Source organism: Aythya ferina (assembly GCF_964211825.1).
Source record: "Aythya ferina genome assembly, chromosome: 7".
In the NCBI taxonomy this organism is placed as follows: Eukaryota; Metazoa; Chordata; class Aves; order Anseriformes; family Anatidae; genus Aythya; species Aythya ferina.
Window position 1 is genome coordinate 25,358,659 of NC_140302.1, and position 16,715 is coordinate 25,375,373.

At 47.0% G+C, this 16,715-nt stretch overlaps 2 protein-coding genes across 5 annotated transcripts in view; one reads left to right on the forward strand and one right to left on the reverse strand.

Annotated features, from left to right (window-relative positions):
* SLK (STE20 like kinase) overlaps positions 1-5,662 on the forward strand; it is a 47,875-nt gene extending 42,213 nt beyond the window's left edge. For all 3 annotated transcript variants that reach the window (XM_084524995.1, XM_084524996.1, XM_084524997.1), the window contains 2 exons: positions 133-246; positions 695-5,662. In XM_084524995.1, the coding sequence (XP_084381121.1) occupies positions 133-246; positions 695-841 (261 nt within the window). In that variant the 3' untranslated portion in view covers positions 842-5,662. The remainder of the gene's footprint in view (positions 1-132; positions 247-694) is intronic.
* Positions 1,732-16,715, reverse strand: part of COL17A1 (collagen type XVII alpha 1 chain) — a 54,611-nt gene continuing 39,627 nt past the window's right edge. For both annotated transcript variants that reach the window (XM_084524992.1, XM_084524993.1), the window contains exons 36-57: positions 16,427-16,462; positions 15,656-15,736; positions 14,838-14,891; positions 14,675-14,716; positions 13,809-13,871; positions 13,589-13,648; positions 13,043-13,069; positions 12,915-12,956; positions 12,700-12,756; positions 12,380-12,427; positions 11,837-11,950; positions 11,446-11,583; positions 11,076-11,159; positions 10,712-10,840; positions 10,120-10,209; positions 9,475-9,579; positions 9,085-9,237; positions 8,081-8,500; positions 7,788-7,928; positions 7,151-7,213; positions 6,889-6,960; positions 1,732-6,709 (exon numbers count right to left, since the gene is read on the reverse strand). In XM_084524992.1, coding sequence (XP_084381118.1) covers positions 6,660-6,709; positions 6,889-6,960; positions 7,151-7,213; positions 7,788-7,928; positions 8,081-8,500; positions 9,085-9,237; positions 9,475-9,579; positions 10,120-10,209; positions 10,712-10,840; positions 11,076-11,159; positions 11,446-11,583; positions 11,837-11,950; positions 12,380-12,427; positions 12,700-12,756; positions 12,915-12,956; positions 13,043-13,069; positions 13,589-13,648; positions 13,809-13,871; positions 14,675-14,716; positions 14,838-14,891; positions 15,656-15,736; positions 16,427-16,462 — 2,069 coding nt within the window. In that variant the 3' untranslated portion in view covers positions 1,732-6,659. The remainder of the gene's footprint in view (positions 6,710-6,888; positions 6,961-7,150; positions 7,214-7,787; positions 7,929-8,080; positions 8,501-9,084; positions 9,238-9,474; positions 9,580-10,119; positions 10,210-10,711; positions 10,841-11,075; positions 11,160-11,445; positions 11,584-11,836; positions 11,951-12,379; positions 12,428-12,699; positions 12,757-12,914; positions 12,957-13,042; positions 13,070-13,588; positions 13,649-13,808; positions 13,872-14,674; positions 14,717-14,837; positions 14,892-15,655; positions 15,737-16,426; positions 16,463-16,715) is intronic.

Consider the following 16,715-nt stretch of genomic DNA (forward strand, 5'->3'; position numbering starts at 1 on the left):
ATTATGTACGTCACTGTTTGCACAGGCTAATAAGCTAATTAAAAAGAATTAGGACAACATATGTCACTAGACAAATATTAAGTTGTCTAATCTGAATTAGTTTGACAAGGATTATCTTTATCTTGTTTTAAGAATGAAAAATGCCATCTACTGGTTGAGCATGAGACTCAGAAGCTAAAAGAGCTGGATGAAGAGCACAGCCAAGAACTGAAGGAATGGAGAGAGAAATTGAGACCAAGAAAAAAGGTAAATTGGAGCAGTTTGAATTGAAATATAATGAAGTGTTAAACCTAGCAAATACAGATCATATAAATTTTGCTGAGGAGGAGAATTGAGCTACTATACAAAACTGCTATAGTTCACTTATATTAAGTTAAAATATGTGCAACAAGAAGGGCTCACATTATCAGCCTCTTCCTGTGGTCCTCTTGCAGGGCATGTCTGAATAGTTGCGTATAAAACCTCTTAGCTGGAGTAAATCTGTTTTAGGACTCTATTTCAGAAGCTAATAGGATATTTAAAAAAAAAAAAAAAGAGGATGAAGTAACAAATAGAGAGGGTGGTGGTGGTAGCTGTTTGTTTAGTCTGTTTGTTCATTTTGTTAAGATCTTGTATCAGACTGTCAGCAGTAGAACAGGCTTCTTGTACTTCCATTGCCTTATATTCATATATAACAATCTGATCTTGGTTTTAGACACTGGAAGAAGAATTTGCCAGAAAACTGCAAGAGCAGGAAGTTTTCTTTAAAATGACTGGAGAATCTGAATGCCTTAACCCTTCAACACAAAGCCGGATTTCCAAATTCTATCCAATCCCCAGCCTTCACTCCACTGGGTCGTAACTCTGGGAACTGCTGTAGGTTTTTCATATTTGGAGTTCTTCATCCCCGTCGTCTAACCTGATCTAATCTGTGGAGTACATCAAAAGACCTGGCACTTTTTGTTTTCGGTGGAGACAATCAGTGTCACGATCATTCTTTTTTTACTACTTTGAATGGAAGAAAAGAGAAAAGGAGTTGGTGTATAATGGTAATGTGATGTCCTTCAGATGTTTCAAGAATGTTTTTTTTTTATCTCAGTCTCAAAAAGTATGTTATCTATGGTTTTGACTTTAAGTAAGCCTAAAATATGAATTATAACCTTTCTCATCACAAAAAAACGGTTTCTTATGTGAATATTTAAACTGTATAAGTTCTGCTACTGTGTTTTTAAGTGTGTCATTTCTACACAAGAGAATTCCACAACTGAAACTGCCACAAGAGGTTTATAATGTTAGTGTTGAGCAGTGTCTTCATAGTGAGGACTGAAACTAATTGCTCAGAACATGCCAATAATCATAAAAAATGAACCCTTGTGTTTAAATATGGATGGTAACAGTAAAAACCTTTGCAACTTCTTTAAAAAAAAAAAGAAACCTCTGGCATAAATTAAACTGAGCTGATCTCCATTACATATTTTGTCCATTAGTTCCATAATGAAATGGGGTGCTAGTTTAATTAATACAGTGCCTGAAACACTTCCGTATACTAATCCTGGCAACAGGGTAGTATTTGTCACTTATGAAACAAAAACAAAGTAAAGCTCCTTTGCATTGTTGTTACTGTACAAAACAGAAGATTTCTTGCTGCTACTGCCATTTTTGTTGTAAATCCTCACCCTAAAATATTTTGCACTAAAATATGTAAAGGTGAAAGAAATGCTAACTTTAAAATGCACAGTTTGTTGTTTTCCTTAGCTATTACAGGTGGTTAGTTCTACAAATTGAAAAGCTGTAGAATGTATTTTTTAGGAAGCATTGTGCGAGACGCACGTGGTCGCTCTAACTGTACCAGGAATGGGTAGAGCCATCCTTCTGTTCTTACCAAAGCCTGTTCATTGGAACTCCATCGCAGAAGTGGAGGTGGGTGGTTGTATTTATGGATAACCATGGCAGAGGTCTGATTTGGTTGGAAATGTTAACTTGATTTTTTTTGTTTGTTTGTTTTAGTCATTTTATTTTATAGAAAGATTTAAGTTAAATATATAGACAAAATACTTAATGAAGCTGGTTTTTTGCTTTTGTGTTGCCACGTACTAACATAGACGGTTTTTATTTTTTAAGTTCATAGATGTAAAATAAGTTATTTACCTGACTGATCTGCAGTGGAAAAAATCTGAAATGTTTCTCGTAGCTGGTAGGGAAGGAAAAGTGTATTAGGTCACTTTTACTGCACTCCTTGTGATGGTTCGAGTCATATCAAGACAGTATTGTAAGCTGTATTTGGTATGCTGGCGTTGAATTTGTAAAATAGTATTTGTTTTCTGTTATTTGAGGCCTAACTTTCTAGTCTCTTTGGGCGTCAACTGCAACGTTGGTTTTGTTTTGCTAGCTTGCATTTAATGTGAGCCTGGTGAACATTTACACGATGTTCATTTCATGGGAACAGTATTGATGCACGTGAATGAACTCAAATTAACATAGGACTTTAATCAGATGCGGTTGAAATCTTGGATGCTGAAATCCTTGGATGTTGAAACTATACCTTCTCAGTGAAGACATTTAAAATTTGCAGCACAGTAAAAGCAGTTGGAAAATGCATGTTTTAATTTAATTTTTATAACTTTTTGATAGCATAATTACTTTAATAGCTAGCCTTAATTTCTGGCATTTTATTATATCACTGTATTGTGTACTGTTGTAAATTCACATATCATTATCTCTAGAATGTTATCTGTTGCTAAATGCAAAGTTCCTTAAGTTGTTTGTTCAGTAGGCTGAAAAAAGACTCTGAAGGCCGTTCCTTTAAGTTCCACCATCATAAATTGACCGTTACTAAAATAACATTGAGTAATCTTCACCTCTGTATTTAACAGAATTTGTTTGCAATTTTGTATGGAGCAGGCTCAGTGATTTATTTGGAGAGTAAACTTGGCAGGCAGATTTCCTCTTCTGGATTATCTCTGCCTTTATCCACATTAAATTCTCAGAGAAATGTTAATCTTCTTAGATTTTCGGCAGTTTCAGTGATAACTTGCTAATATATATTGGCATAGTGGTTACCTCTGTCTACGTCTGGTAAATCTTTAATTTGAAGATCCTTCTCACACAAGCTCCTGCAATCTGACCTCACTGTAAATTGTACAAATGCCTGAGTTGTGTGGCGCAGGGAGGGACTGAATGTAACAATCGAAGCCTTAGCGAGTCCTTGGCTGTGTCTGGAGCTGTAGAGCGCTGTTAAGCAGCTGCAGTCTTGTGACTGTGCTGAGAATTGATACCTGGTGTGCAAATCCACTTCTCTGGGATAACAGGAGCTAACATAGGTACTTACATGTTTAGATTGAAAGCCAGCATTTTATCAGCATTGTGGAACATGAAAGAGGAGGTGTATGCTGTTAGGGCACTGTCAGAAAATCCAGTTCAAATAGATTTAGTCTCGCATTGGCCTGGAAGAGATCTTCTGAGATATAAAATCCAATCTCTCTCCTATCACGTGTCACATAATCCCTTTAATAAATGGTGGGAGCTCTGTCTCAGAGGTAGTTAGGTGTGTTTTCTGTAGTCAAAACAGTCTGCTGGCTTGCTGAGTTTCTGGCAGATCTCATTCTTTCTACGTGCCCCTCAGAAGCTGAGCAAATACTGGTTCGTGCTCACCTTCCTTTTACATCACAGCTGCTGGCTGCAGGAAGATGAACAAAGGCCCTAAAGCGCGTGCACCACAGCGCAGTGCATCGTTCTCTGCACCTCTATTTACAGTTGGTTTGGACAAGAAAAATATCTCCATGCAAGCTCATGGCCTCTGACGGAGTCAGACCTCACAATTTTTAATCAGCTCTGAAAGCAGATTTCAGCAGTTGCTAAATTAGCTTTCTTGGGATGGGGCATTGTAAATAGAGGAGTCAGCAGTTCTTCTCACAGCCTGACAGTTACGGGAGCTCAGCTGCTCCCAGTGTCTTGTAATTCTCTGCCAGTGCAGCCCTGCAGGTGGACCAGGGAGATCTTTGGATGACCAAGCTCTTTTAATCTTAAATTAGTTTAAACTTTGCTGTTACTTGGGTGAAGAGGGAATACTCCAGCACGTTTGCTGCTCTGTTTCCCACAGAACTCCGCAGTTTTCTTTCAAGCTCTCTGCTGAATGCGTAAGAAGCAAGTGTGGCATGAAAAGCTATGGTATGGAGGCTACTTCTATGGTTGACTAGATTTATGCTAATTTATTGTTAAAGGTTTTCCTTTAGATCTTCAAAGTGAGAGGGGGCAGCGCTGCAGCTGTTGGTACCACCGCCCTGACCCGCGGTGTCCTGACCACGGGCGTTCACTCGGTGATTCTTCGCAGGACTTTGTTCAGTATCCAACCCCTCACATGGCTTAAGAGCCAGCAAGCCAGGTATTTAAAAATGATTCTTCTATCACAGAGACCTTTGATATATCTACAGGGAACAGGATTTTTTTTCTTAAAGAATACATAGGAACCTTAGCACCTTAACAAAGTCAGAGTCTGATAGAGCCAGGCAAAACAGTAATGTAATTGCTTTCCTCAGGCCACAGTGTAAAAATGTCTTTTATGGCAGCAAAATGAAGGCAGTGGTGCCGCAGTCATTGGAGCTCGGGGAAAGGAGGAGCCCTGATGCTGGCCACCACCTGGGTAACTTCCTGCTTTGCATGTTAGCAGTTACAGCCCTGTCATTGTACTGCAAGATCTGTACTTCTGGATCTCAGAGAACCTTCCTTGTGTTGATGTGTCCACATGTGTTTCCCAGTCCCTGTCTGTGTTTAATTCACAGCAGACATGAAATGAGGTCAGAGAGAGCTACCCTTCCTCAGCCCCAGACAAGGCGGGGCCAGGATGGCCTGGCACGTTTCTTATTCTTACAAAGGATGAGAGCAGATAAAGGGAGGGAAAGGAAGAAAGCTTCATAGCATTTCTCTAGCTGGAAGGTGATGCTGTTTACGGAGCTTTTAGTTGTTTTTCAGCCTCTTTTTCTTGCCTCAGTCCTCGTCCTTCGTTTCTGTAACTATTGCACTCCTGGCCCAAGGGCAGTCAGTGGCTCCGGAGGGAAGCAGAAGCCCTCTTAAGCTAAAATGTGCTTAAAGCAGCAACTGAGTAAGGGCTCACGCACTTCTCTGCGCTGAAAGCAGAAGGGCGTTACTGAGCCCCGCGTTGCTCTGATTTTATGAAATATCTTCCACGGTTTCCGTGCTAGGTAAAGCCCCTTTCTCTCTGATCATCAATCACCCAGGCTGAAAGGGGGAAAGAGCAGGAACTAAGCATTCTAGAGCCATCCAGTGAAACCCAACTGTTGCGCTGTTGTGCCCCTGTTCTCTGTAAGCAAGCCGGGCAGGGCGCTGTTTGTTCTGTCACAAAGCCTGGAAATGCACGGCAGCTCCAGCCTCACCTCGTCCCAGCAGTTCGTTGAATGTTTTGTGTTCACAAACCAAGTTAATTTTGCCTTACAGGAAGCAACCAAAAATCAGGAGATGGATAAATAGTTGGCTAAGGATCTCTGTATGTACAGCTCATGGAAATAAATTTGCAGTAGCAGCCATACACCAGTTTTTTTTGTTTGTTTTCTGTGTTTTATTTTTTTTTGGTCTCGTTTTTAAAAAGCAATTTGATTTCATGGCTTTCTGTAGAATATTGTAATAATTCTGCTGTAAATACAATAAAAATCACAGTTTGCTGAGATGACCTCTGTTTTGTTCTTGGAATACTTGCATGAAACTCAAGGGAGGTGTGAGGGAATTCCAAATTCACTCCAAATTCGGGCTGCCTCCTCCACAGCCCATCCTGTGATGCGTATTGCCTCAGGGCAAGCATGACGATGTGGTGGCAGTGTGCAGAGGCCCCCAGTAACAAGACTGAAAACCACCACACCAAGAAAGAACTCGCTGCCTGCTCCCGTCATGTACCGGTGTTGAGAAGCAGAAGAGCAGCCCTCAGCCGCTCTGACCACATGCTGCAGCTGCTACAATCACCGATTTTGGTTGACTGCCCAAGGTGACACTGATAGGCACATGCGGGGTATAAAATACACTTTAATGGGGATGTTTACATTAAAAAGTTATTTTTTCCTGATGTTTAAAAAATAGAATACAAAAATATTTTTTAAAAGTCAACAAATTGTTTAACAAAAGTGCTTTGGTTCTGTCTCTGTGCATGCCCCCCACCTGCTTCACCAGGTCCTCCTGCCTGTGGCCAGCACAGCAAACACGTGGAGAAGAACTCCTGGGGCGCTCAGAAAGCTGTCCCAGAGCTTCCTACAGCACTTTTTGTCTGAATCTGAGCTCTAAAAAAACAGTTGTTCAGTGGGGAAGGATTTCTGTTTTCTTTTTTTGCTGAATATGTGGATAGTTGATTAAAAAAATGATAGGTTTTTACATAGCCAGGAGTAACACAAGAAGCCTGGGCTGGCAGGGCCGGGGAGCCCTGGTCAGCCCCCAGACGCACACACCTGGGAAGTCGGGGCACGAAGGCACACATTCACAACAGGAACAAACACCCACAGCAGGGCCGTGCTGGACACGTCCCGGAGCCATTCAAACCTCAGCAGCAACACCGAACTATCGAGTCTAAGGAGTTAGCTTACTGGCGAGGACATGTTAGCAGTAAGGCAGTGAAGATCCACACAGATTCTCTGTGGGCTGCTAGGAACGCTGCCCAGTGCAGAACTGAGTTGGTTCTTTCCTTAAACCCCAACGCTTCTTCTTTTTCTTCTGCCAACGTACACTTGTTCACCTGGGGACAAGGAGGTTGAAAGGCGGGTTACTTGAAGCATTCATATGGGCAAAACAAATCAAAACTTTATATCAAACAACAGAAACCCAATACGTGTTGTGTCCATTCCCCAGAGCTGGGCTGGTGTCTGGGGGATCCTCCAGCCCAGCCCCGCTCTCCTGGGGGGCAGACGTCCCTACCTTTCTCGCCTTTCTCTCCTTTGGGTCCCCTTTGCCCATGGCGTCCCGGCGGGCCCATCGGTCCGGGGTCACCTGAAGGAACGAGAAGGCCAAGTTCACCCTGAGCATGGCAGCCTGCAAGCAGGGCCAGGCAGGGGAAGGGAGACCAGGTGGGGAGGGTGCTTGGGCTGAGGGCCTGCAGCGGGGCTGGGACCCCGAGAGCAGCCCAGCACCAACCATCCCGGTGGACACAGCGTGAGAGGGAAGGGGTGGCCGGCCTCACCTTTGGGTCCGGGGTAACCCCGCTCGCCCTTCTCACCAGGAGGCCCCTGGACAGTTCCATGTGCTGGAGAGGAAAATAAAAGTGAGCATGAAGGAACAGGACAAACCACCTGCAGAGGACTCTGTGTTCGCTTAGAGAAGCCCTGAGTCACACGGGAAGGCCATCGCTCTAGGTTAGATGGGATTACACTGAGCAGGGCAGGATTTTTGTAAATGGTTTTGGTCCCAATAAAGTCCTATGGCAGGCTGTGAGCTCATGGCACCAGCACTGCTCTGCCACCCCTACAAGTGCCCTGGCTGTCACCAGGGCTGGAGCTGGTCCACACAAAGTGAGAGCACTGAGCAGCAGCTCTCTTGTTTTGCCCTACACGTGGCAGCCCAACCAGCTTAAAATGGGCCACAGGATTTGCAAGTCTTTAGGGTTTGGGGTGAGTTTCCTACAGGTCGTGGGAAAGCCTGATGGCCTTCCTAATGATGAGAACAGCAAGGGAGGAAGGGGATGGAAAGACCACCTGCCTCCAGCTTTGCATCTTGATTAAATTTCTTCAGCATGCAAGGGTGAAAGGGTTGTTAACTCTACAAGAGGCTGGAGAGACCTCACATGCATGAGCCAGAAACACCAGGTCAACGTCACTTACCTCTGAAGAAGTCCATAAGGTCCTCGGTGACATTGCCATAGGCTGCAAAGACCCTGCTGATTCCAGGGGGACCAGGAGGGCCTGGGGGACCTGGTGGCCCCTGTCCAGTGTAAGACATCAGGTCCTGGAGGATACCTCGGCCTGAGGAGATGAAGACGTTGTTTGAAAGGAGCTGTGGCTGGATGCTGGGGTGGGAGGATGTTAGGGATAGCTGCAGGCAGCAGGAAGGGCGAGGGAAGGGAATGGGGCGAGGGAATGGGGTGGCAGCATGTACAGGGAGGCGTCCCACTCACTCTGCAGGTTCTCTGACACGTGGCGCGCCAGCTCGTTGTAATCCAGGGACCCAGAGAAGGAGTTGCTGTAGGATCTGCCGGAACCTGCTGATCTCCTGTGGGACTCCTCAGCTGCCAGCAAGTCATCAAAAGAGCCATCACCACCCATGGAGGCACCGTAGGAGCCCTCGCTGCCCACGGAGGCGCTGTAGGATGACATGCTGCTCATGGAGCTGCTGTAAGAGCTGCCTGCGCCCAGCGACGCCCCGTGGGAGCCCTCAGCACCACGGGATCCTCCGTGCGACCGCTCAGAAGCCAGCGACTCGCCATACACTGACGCCAGAGACCCAGCCACCAAACCGCTGTCTCCTTTGGGTCCCGGTGGTCCCCGCGGCCCGGGGGGCCCGGGCGGCCCCGAGATGTAGCTTCGAATTTCATCGCCTGCAAAATACAAGAGGCGCTGAGGGGATTTCAGGGACACGGGGATACCTGCCCCACCCCACCCCATCGGGTGGGTGGTTCTGCAGATGGGTGCACTGCTCTCAGGCCGAGGACAGCAGCACTGCCAGAAGGGCCTTCTGCGCCCAGGCTCCCAAAAGTGAGGGCACCCCCTTGTCCTTGAAAGGCTGCCCTGGATGATTTGCCAGTGTGACAGCTCAGGGCAGTGCTGCCTCACAGCTGGCCCAGATGCCCTCCAAATCTCACATCATCGTTTTCTCTGTAGGAAGGGGTTTCTCAAAGAAAACACTTTTCCAATGGCAAAAGTCTGCAGCTGACCTTACTAACGGCTCACTGCAGGCCATTCGGGACTGCCCAGTGCCTGTTCCTTTAGGCTCACAACAAGGACTTTGGCCTTGCAGTTGGACTGAGAGGAGACAGGCCTATGGGGTGAAGCTGACTGCCCTACAGCCTGTAAGGGAAGTGTTGGGATGAGCCCACAGGGATAAGGTGTTGTTGCTCCAGTGCCTCCTGAAGGAAGGCTGCTACAGGGCTGCCTCAGCGCGGGATGGACACCGTCCCCTTACTCTTCAGGTACTGGATCAGCTCGCTCCGGAACTCGTCGCTGTTGGTGATGTCTGCGTAGGACAGGAGCCCAGTTCCCGAGAAGCCTGGTGGCCCTGGAGGGCCCGGCGGGCCAGGCGGGCCCTGCACTCCGGAGATGGAAGAGTATCCCACATCTTGAGAGAAAGAAAGATGACTTACAGTGAGAGGACAAGAAAATGGCACATCTAGGAATCTTGTAAGCTTAAAGGTTCCAACCCCAGATTCCAGCCCTTTCCAGCTGAGATTTTTTCACGTGACCTGGTTCCCAGTGGGCACTCACAGGTCCCAGTGAGCTAAATCTCAGGCTCAGTTCCCCCCAGCACCTCCAACCAGAACCTCCCTGCCAGCTGTGAGAAACCCAGGTGCTTTACTTTGTAGGTAAGCAGAGATGTCCTCCAGAGAGGCGCCGGGTGATCCAGGGATCCCTGGAGGCCCTGGAGGCCCTTGGGGACCAACGAGACCACTGAATTCAGAGTCTGCAAGACACAAGGGAAGACAAGATGTTACCCAACCCTCTGCAATTCTGATGAACTTTCCCTGACAATATGGTAATGCCAACTAAACCCAAGCCTGAGGTACTTTTTTCTCCCCAGCACCATATAGTGTGGCCTTGCTGGTGCAGCCCACTTCCCTGAGTGGAGACCCCAAAGAGTGTAGAGGTTCATATTTTTAGATATATTTTTAAAAAGTCCAAGAAGCTCTTTTATGCTGCAGAGTTTGAGAAGACAAATCTTCTCAAGAAGCACATTCTCCTGGCATTGCCCAGGAGGCCCGCAGGGCTTTAACTGAGGCAGAGAGGATCACTGCAGTCTTGTAGAGGGCTATTTGTGGTGACAGCCAAAAGGAAAAGTTCTGCACTCACAAATGAGTCCTTTGCAGATCGGGGATGATGGTAGGGACCCTGTGGCAGCGCCCTCACATATTGAGCTTTGTTAGTGTGACTGGGCCTGGAAAAAGCTGCTGGGGGTGTGGAGGAACCTGTGGCATGTGGCACGGGAGTCACAAAGTTGGCTTACTTCGCAGGTACGCTGCTAGCTCACTGTACGATATGCCAGGTGTCCCCGGAGGCCCAGGTGGTCCAGGGAGCCCAATGTTCATCCCAGAACCTGCAAAATCAGACAGATCCAACAATAGCATGTTACCAAAAGGGGCTGTGCAGTGGGAGCAGGTAGGCTGCAGGGCTCGCTCGCAGGCAGTGCAGGAAGGCTGCTGCAAGTTCATCGCCTGGGCTGCCTTGACACGAAGTGGGCATAGATCAACTCCTCCCCAGTGAAATACATCCTGGCCACAGACCCAGACAGAAAAGGAAGATAAAGGAAATTGAAGGCGTTGATGGGACTCCTAAGATGGCTAAGGTGAGGTGATGGCCCTCAGCTCAGTTCTTAGCAAAGCAAGAACTCATTCCTCGTGTCTGGATAATGCCTTAGTCACAAGGTATCTTTGTTCTCTCACAATCTCTAATCTCCAAGTCTCTCACAATCTCTGTGAGGATGTCTCTGTACTTAGGGTTTCACTCAGTCAACACTGGAAAAGTTTTCATTGACTGCATGAGCTATTTGGTCAGCTCTCAAGAGAACAGAGGGAAATACACACTAAAAAGACCCTTACTTGACAAGTAGCTGATAAACCGCCTGGTCAACTCATCATAATCCAGTGACAGAGCCATTCCATCTCCTCCTGGTCCGGGAGGCCCCGGTGGGCCCTGAGGTCCAATCAGATACTGACGAATCTCTTCTCCTGGAAATGAAAGACATTTCTTTAGGACTGTCCAGCTGTTTTAAAGAAGCCAGGTGTGAGTGGCTCGCAGCTGAGCTGAGACCTCTCCACTACAGAGATCACCCAAACCTATGGACGCAAAGCTCCTTTTCCAGCTAACTCCAGCTGGAGACAGGAGACTAGAGGGAAGGGCAGACCTCCAGGCTGCTGGGATGCTTCATCCCCACCTCCCATGTTTCTTTTCAGGGCCACTTACTCTGCAGCATGTCCAAAAGTTCTTGATACAAAACTGATGTAGATGACACTGAACTGACGTATGACTGATAACGATCTGAAGAGCCTGTGGGAATAAAAAGGTTCTGTGTCAGGCAAGGTTAAGAGGAAGAAGCAGGTGAAGAGGGGTCAGACAGGGACACAGGAAAGCTGAATTAATCCAGTTTAACTGCTGGAATGGGCTTCCCATGGAGAGCACCACGAATCAGCTGCAGTCTCACACAGGCTTTAAGGGGCTGCTGCTTAAAGACTGTTGTCTCTCCTGAGGTTCTGGTCTTCTAGGTGTTGCACAAGCTCAGCAGGGTGTGATTTGGTACTCACAGAGCTTACCAGCACAGGCACAGGGTGCTTACTTGTCATATAGCTCATAACCCGCGTAGCCAGCTCTGCATAATCCAAGCTATTCCCATCTGCAGTGGTGATGATCCCGGGTGGGCCTGGAGGGCCTGGTGGGCCTTGGGCACCGGTCAAATAATGCCTTACGTTGTCACCTAGGAGGGATGCCCAAGATATGCTCACATCATTAGAGGGAAGATGACAGCCAAATGCACAATTATTGGACCCTTTTCCCCTAGGGAAAAAGCAGGGCTACAAAAGAACAGTTCTGCAGAGGCCACAGCAGGCAACAGCACTTTGTAATATTCAAGAAAAATAGGACTGCTGCCTCTAACAGTGACAAGGGGCTCAGGGAGCAAAAGGAAGACAGGCATCTGCTGACCTGCAGCAAAACCCAGTCATACTCACTTTTCAGGTAGTCAGTGACATACTGCTGGATCTCTTGAGAGGAACTTCCACCTGGGCCAGGAGGACCGGGTGGGCCGGGAGGACCTGGGGGTCCCTGAATTTGTCTGGATCCACCTACAGAAATCATTGCAAGGAATGTTTTTGGCATGGTGCATTAGACCAAGTAATGCTAAGCATTGAGCTTGCATTAAGCCCTTCCCACAGGTCTGGGAAGAGCTTTGGGAATGACCTATGCAGTCAGTGGCTCCCCTTCTATCTCCAAACACACTCTAAGCATGGGCTTTTAGGTAGCGAGTCTTTAATTCATTTGGAATCTTACAATTCAGCCTATGCAGATGAGCAGGGCTGCATCCAGAGATTTCCCTGGCTTCGTACTGACAGACCTGCTCAGTTTGTGCACTGAAAACAAAGCTGGGCAGAAACGTGGATAGAGAGCCAAAAAGCACCCAAAGCCATTAGGCTAACCCCACTGCCCTGCTGCTCCCAGTCCCGGACAGGAACATCAGCATCTCCTGGTAGCATGAGAGCAATGACAGTTCTTACCTCGAGATGCTCCTGGGATGCCAGGAGCGCCTGGGACACCTGCATCACCTGGAAAACAGAGTGAAGGAGACAGACAGTTATTGCAGGTTTCACTGCAGGCTGCACCCTTGGTTTGTAAAACAGCTGAGCTACATCTTGGCAGAGAGGCCACCACCGAGCCCTTGGAGGAACTCAATTGCCCCGGTTCTGCTGTGCCTGAAAAGGCAGGGGTGGGAACAGCTGCAATTCCCAAAGGAGCAGGCTGCTCCATCCCTTAGTCCCAACCCGACACAACTGTGTAAGGCCACCAGCAAAGAAAGAAGGAAGATTTTTAACTTCACCTTTGGGTCCTGGCGGGCCTGGTGGGCCTGGAGGTCCCTGCATGGTGACTGTACCACCTGCCAATTGCCAAAGGAGAGTTAGAGATTCAAAGGAACAGAACGTGTGGACAAAATCCTGGCTCTACCAAAACTGAGTTAGGATAGAGCAGGATTTTGCCCCCTGGCATCTGCTTATGGACAATGAATTTAAAGGAGGAAAAGGGGTACAGACTGACCATGGGAGAAGAATCCTGGAAGGCCAGGTTCACCCGGTTCTCCTGCATGGGACACAGAATGGAGGAGCGGTCATATACACAAACAAGCCACGCTGCACCCCAGGGACATCCCCTGGAAGCTTTCTTACCTGTGAATCCTCGTGGACCTGGTTCGCCTGCAAACAGGGGAGCAGAGGAACATCGTTAATATTTGTTTTGCTCTGATCTACAACAGGAACCCAGCCCAACCTGCAGAACAGTCTCATGGTCTTCAATTTGCAGGGCAGGAATGGGGAACGGGATTAGATCCTTTCTTTTCCTACCAAGTGAGAGCTGAGCTATGCTTAACACGGCCACCTCCTTGCACTGAGTTACCAAGTCCATGTTCTATTTTGCAAAAAGATTGTTCCCCTTTCTTTAATGGCAAATCTGAAGTTGTGAATGTTCTTGAACGTCAAGGGCTTGCAAAGTTGGGCTCTGAATACAGCAATGCCTTGACATCAGTACTGGAGACTAATAAATTTCTTCAACAACTGACTGTTTTTACTGAAGCAGGCAGGAATACTACTTAGTGACCACTGTGCCAACTCTCCTGCAGCCACAGAAAGGCAGAAGAGTTTCTGCATCCAAGCCCTTCCTTCTTCCTTTTTAGTCTGTGGTGCTGAGATCCATTCAGAATCTTGCTGAGGACTCACCTTGGTCTCCCTTCGGGCCTGGTGGACCTGGTGGACCCGGTGGGCCTGTGAGGAATGTTTCTGTAATTAAAACAAAAATGTTTCTTTATGACATCCAACAGAACATGATACAAGTTTCCTTTGGTTTCACCTGTTCAAAACCAAGGGTATGCTCTCTGGAACCACAACAGGCAGGACATTCCCAGGGCACAGGTGAGGGAGTTGAGTGGGAAGAGCCTACCTGAGGTGGACATAGAAGATCCTGGTCTCCCTGGTGGGCCTGGAGGTCCTGGCAATCCCTCTCCTGTGCAAAAGGGACACAAACAAGCTTCAGAAAAAGTGAGCCTCAGTAATGTGAGCAAAGGCATGTTAGAGCTCCTCCATCTCCAGCCATAGAGATAACCCAAAATTTTCCAAGTATAAGCTAGTGTCATTATTTTCTGTACATAACTCTCCCCTTTTGTTCCTTTTCATTATCGTTTGCCACTGTAGCAGACGTAGGATAGAGAAATTCCCCTCTTTGCGGTGCAGTGTGCCTATCCCAGCTGCCCTTTGCTGCATTAAGAGGGAAGGTTCATATGATCACACACCAGACCTGCTCCCCTTTGCTACCGAGCAGAAAGCAAGGAATGGGGTTATGCTCCTGTCTGACACCCCCCTGCATGTCCTCTCTTCTGGCCATGGAAGGCAAGCTATCACTTTGCTACAAGAAGTGGAGTGGGGACATGTTCCTCATGGTCAGAACTGCTACATCTGTCCCCAGCTGGAAGTTAAAACTGAATAAGCAAGAATTAAATACGGAATTGTTTGCAGTTGTTTCCTTTGGGGATTTGAGAACATTGAGCTTCTTCCCAAGAAGCATGACTTATGACTTACTAGTCTGTCTAGCAAACCTTTGCCAAAGCAAATCTGCTCCCTTGGGCAGCATCTCACTGCTGTGAAACTGTATTAATAGGAACCCGCTGTGTGAAATCCTGCTTCCAGTGAGGTCAGTCCTAACAACTCCCAACATGTCCAAAATCCTATCTGGCATACAGCAAAGTGCAGGACAGAGGCACTAAAAAATATCTCACTTTTCAGGGTTGTTTCAGAGAAACAAGCTCTTACCTGGTGGGCCACGAGGTCCAGGGGGTCCCTGCACAGATTCACCTAATGATGAAAGAAACAGGGGTGTCAGAGGGTGTTCACATGGCCAGCTGCACACTCCAGAAGCATGCCGAGTGTGTCTCTGTGCTCCTGCTTACGTGCTGAACTCCGCTGTATTACATACCTGGTGGTCCAGGGGGACCTGGTGGTCCTGCTCGCCCTTGTAAATCTGCCATCACTGTGCAAATGAAACACAGACAAAAAGGAAAAACTTGTTGCTGTGAAGCTACTGCAGCTATGGAAACACTTGGTATGTTGCTGATAGAAGCTCCTGCAGTCAATGGTGGACCCAGGCAAGTGTGACTCTGATGTCCTCTACCTTGCCTCTTCTGCACACTTACAGAGGTCCCAGACCCTAAGAATCCTGGCTGTAAATGCATCACACATCTAGCTTTGCATTTTCTTCAGGACACTGCTAAACCATTCTGTTCTGCTCCACTTATTCCCATCTTGAAATAGCATTTTCCTCCTGTGAATTCGTCCTCTAATTTGCTGAGAGAATCTGATGTCCTTCCCTCCTTGTAGCTCAGATTAACGCACCCTATTAAACCAGTTCTCCCCTTACAGATGGCTCCATCTTCATACTACTCAGGGAACCTCCCTGTGCAAACACAGTGTCTGAAACACCAGACTGAGTTCCCACAGCTCTGTGACCATCTCTCCTGCTGAGAGCTGTTCGCTAACCACCATTTCATAGCTTTCCTCTCAGCACCATGGGCCTGGTGACATCTAACTCCTTTTGAAAGCACTCTGGGATGCACGGATGATAAGCAGGGCAAAAAGCTGGCTGGTATTGGTGTCCCACCACTAATCACATGCACATACACTTGCCCTATGGCCTGTTGAGGGGAAGGAGGTAGAGGCACCTCCTGTTGGCTGGGAGCAGCCTCAGGACCTCCAGCACCTCTCCAAAGGAAGGAGTGGAAGGCCAGGCCCACTTACTCTGAGATGCCAGTGATGAGACTTCTGTCCTGATAGTTTCTACCACAGCTTCACCTGGGGATCCCTTCTCACCCCGTGGACCTTTTTCAGGAAAAAAAAGAAAGAAAAAGCAAATTAGTTAACTGACAGAGGGTGACATTTTGTACCCACACCTCATCTCCCTGACAATGGGTTCAGATTTTAGTTATGTGAACTGGAAGCCTTAACTCAGTCCCTGGCTCTGAGGGACACTGGACTCAAACGTGGAAATTACTGCACAATTTGCCCTAAAAGGACCATAGAAAACCAGCTAAAAAGGGTTCTTAGGAGACTCAGCTCTGCTCAGGCCTTTCCAAACAGATGTCTGCCTAATTGGCAGTGGTTTCAGTGACATTATTACTAATTTGGCTGTAGTTTGTTCTTGCATCTTTCAGAATAGCAGGAGGTATACAGCTGAGCTATATCCCATACCACAGAAAGGCAACTACATTTGAGAAGTGCCTTAAAAATGTCAGCTTCCAGGGAAAAAAAAAAAAAAAAAGACATTTGCAGCTTCCACATCACACTGGCTCTTACTATCCCTTCCTTCCCTTGGGAAGGAAAAAAAAAGAAGAATGGAAATTCTTTAACAGATTAATTAAGCTCAATAATGCAGCAAAATGAACTGAAAGGAACAAATCTGCAAACAAAAGCGAGTGAGATTATGCCAAGGGCTGAGAGACTAGAAACAAAAGAAAACTAATGAATTCAGTTCTCTTAAGGAGCAGAACCAGGGCAGATGGAGAATGGTACCTTGCTGTCCAGGGAGACCAGCTGGCCCAACAGGACCTGGTTTCAAAAAACAAAAACAAAAACAGATTGTGTTAGATTTTCCTGGTTCTATTTTACAGAAGCTGGAGAGAATCAATAGGTCCTTTATAAGAAAAGAGGCTATCAAATAATGCATTCATCTGCTCAAGTAAATGGAATTGCTATGGGGTAAGAATTCATTAAAGTGCTTGGTGCCTCTCAGACTGCGGAAATAACCAGAATGGTGCTGACCACTACCGAGGTGCAATAGGTCTAACCCTCCTCATGCATT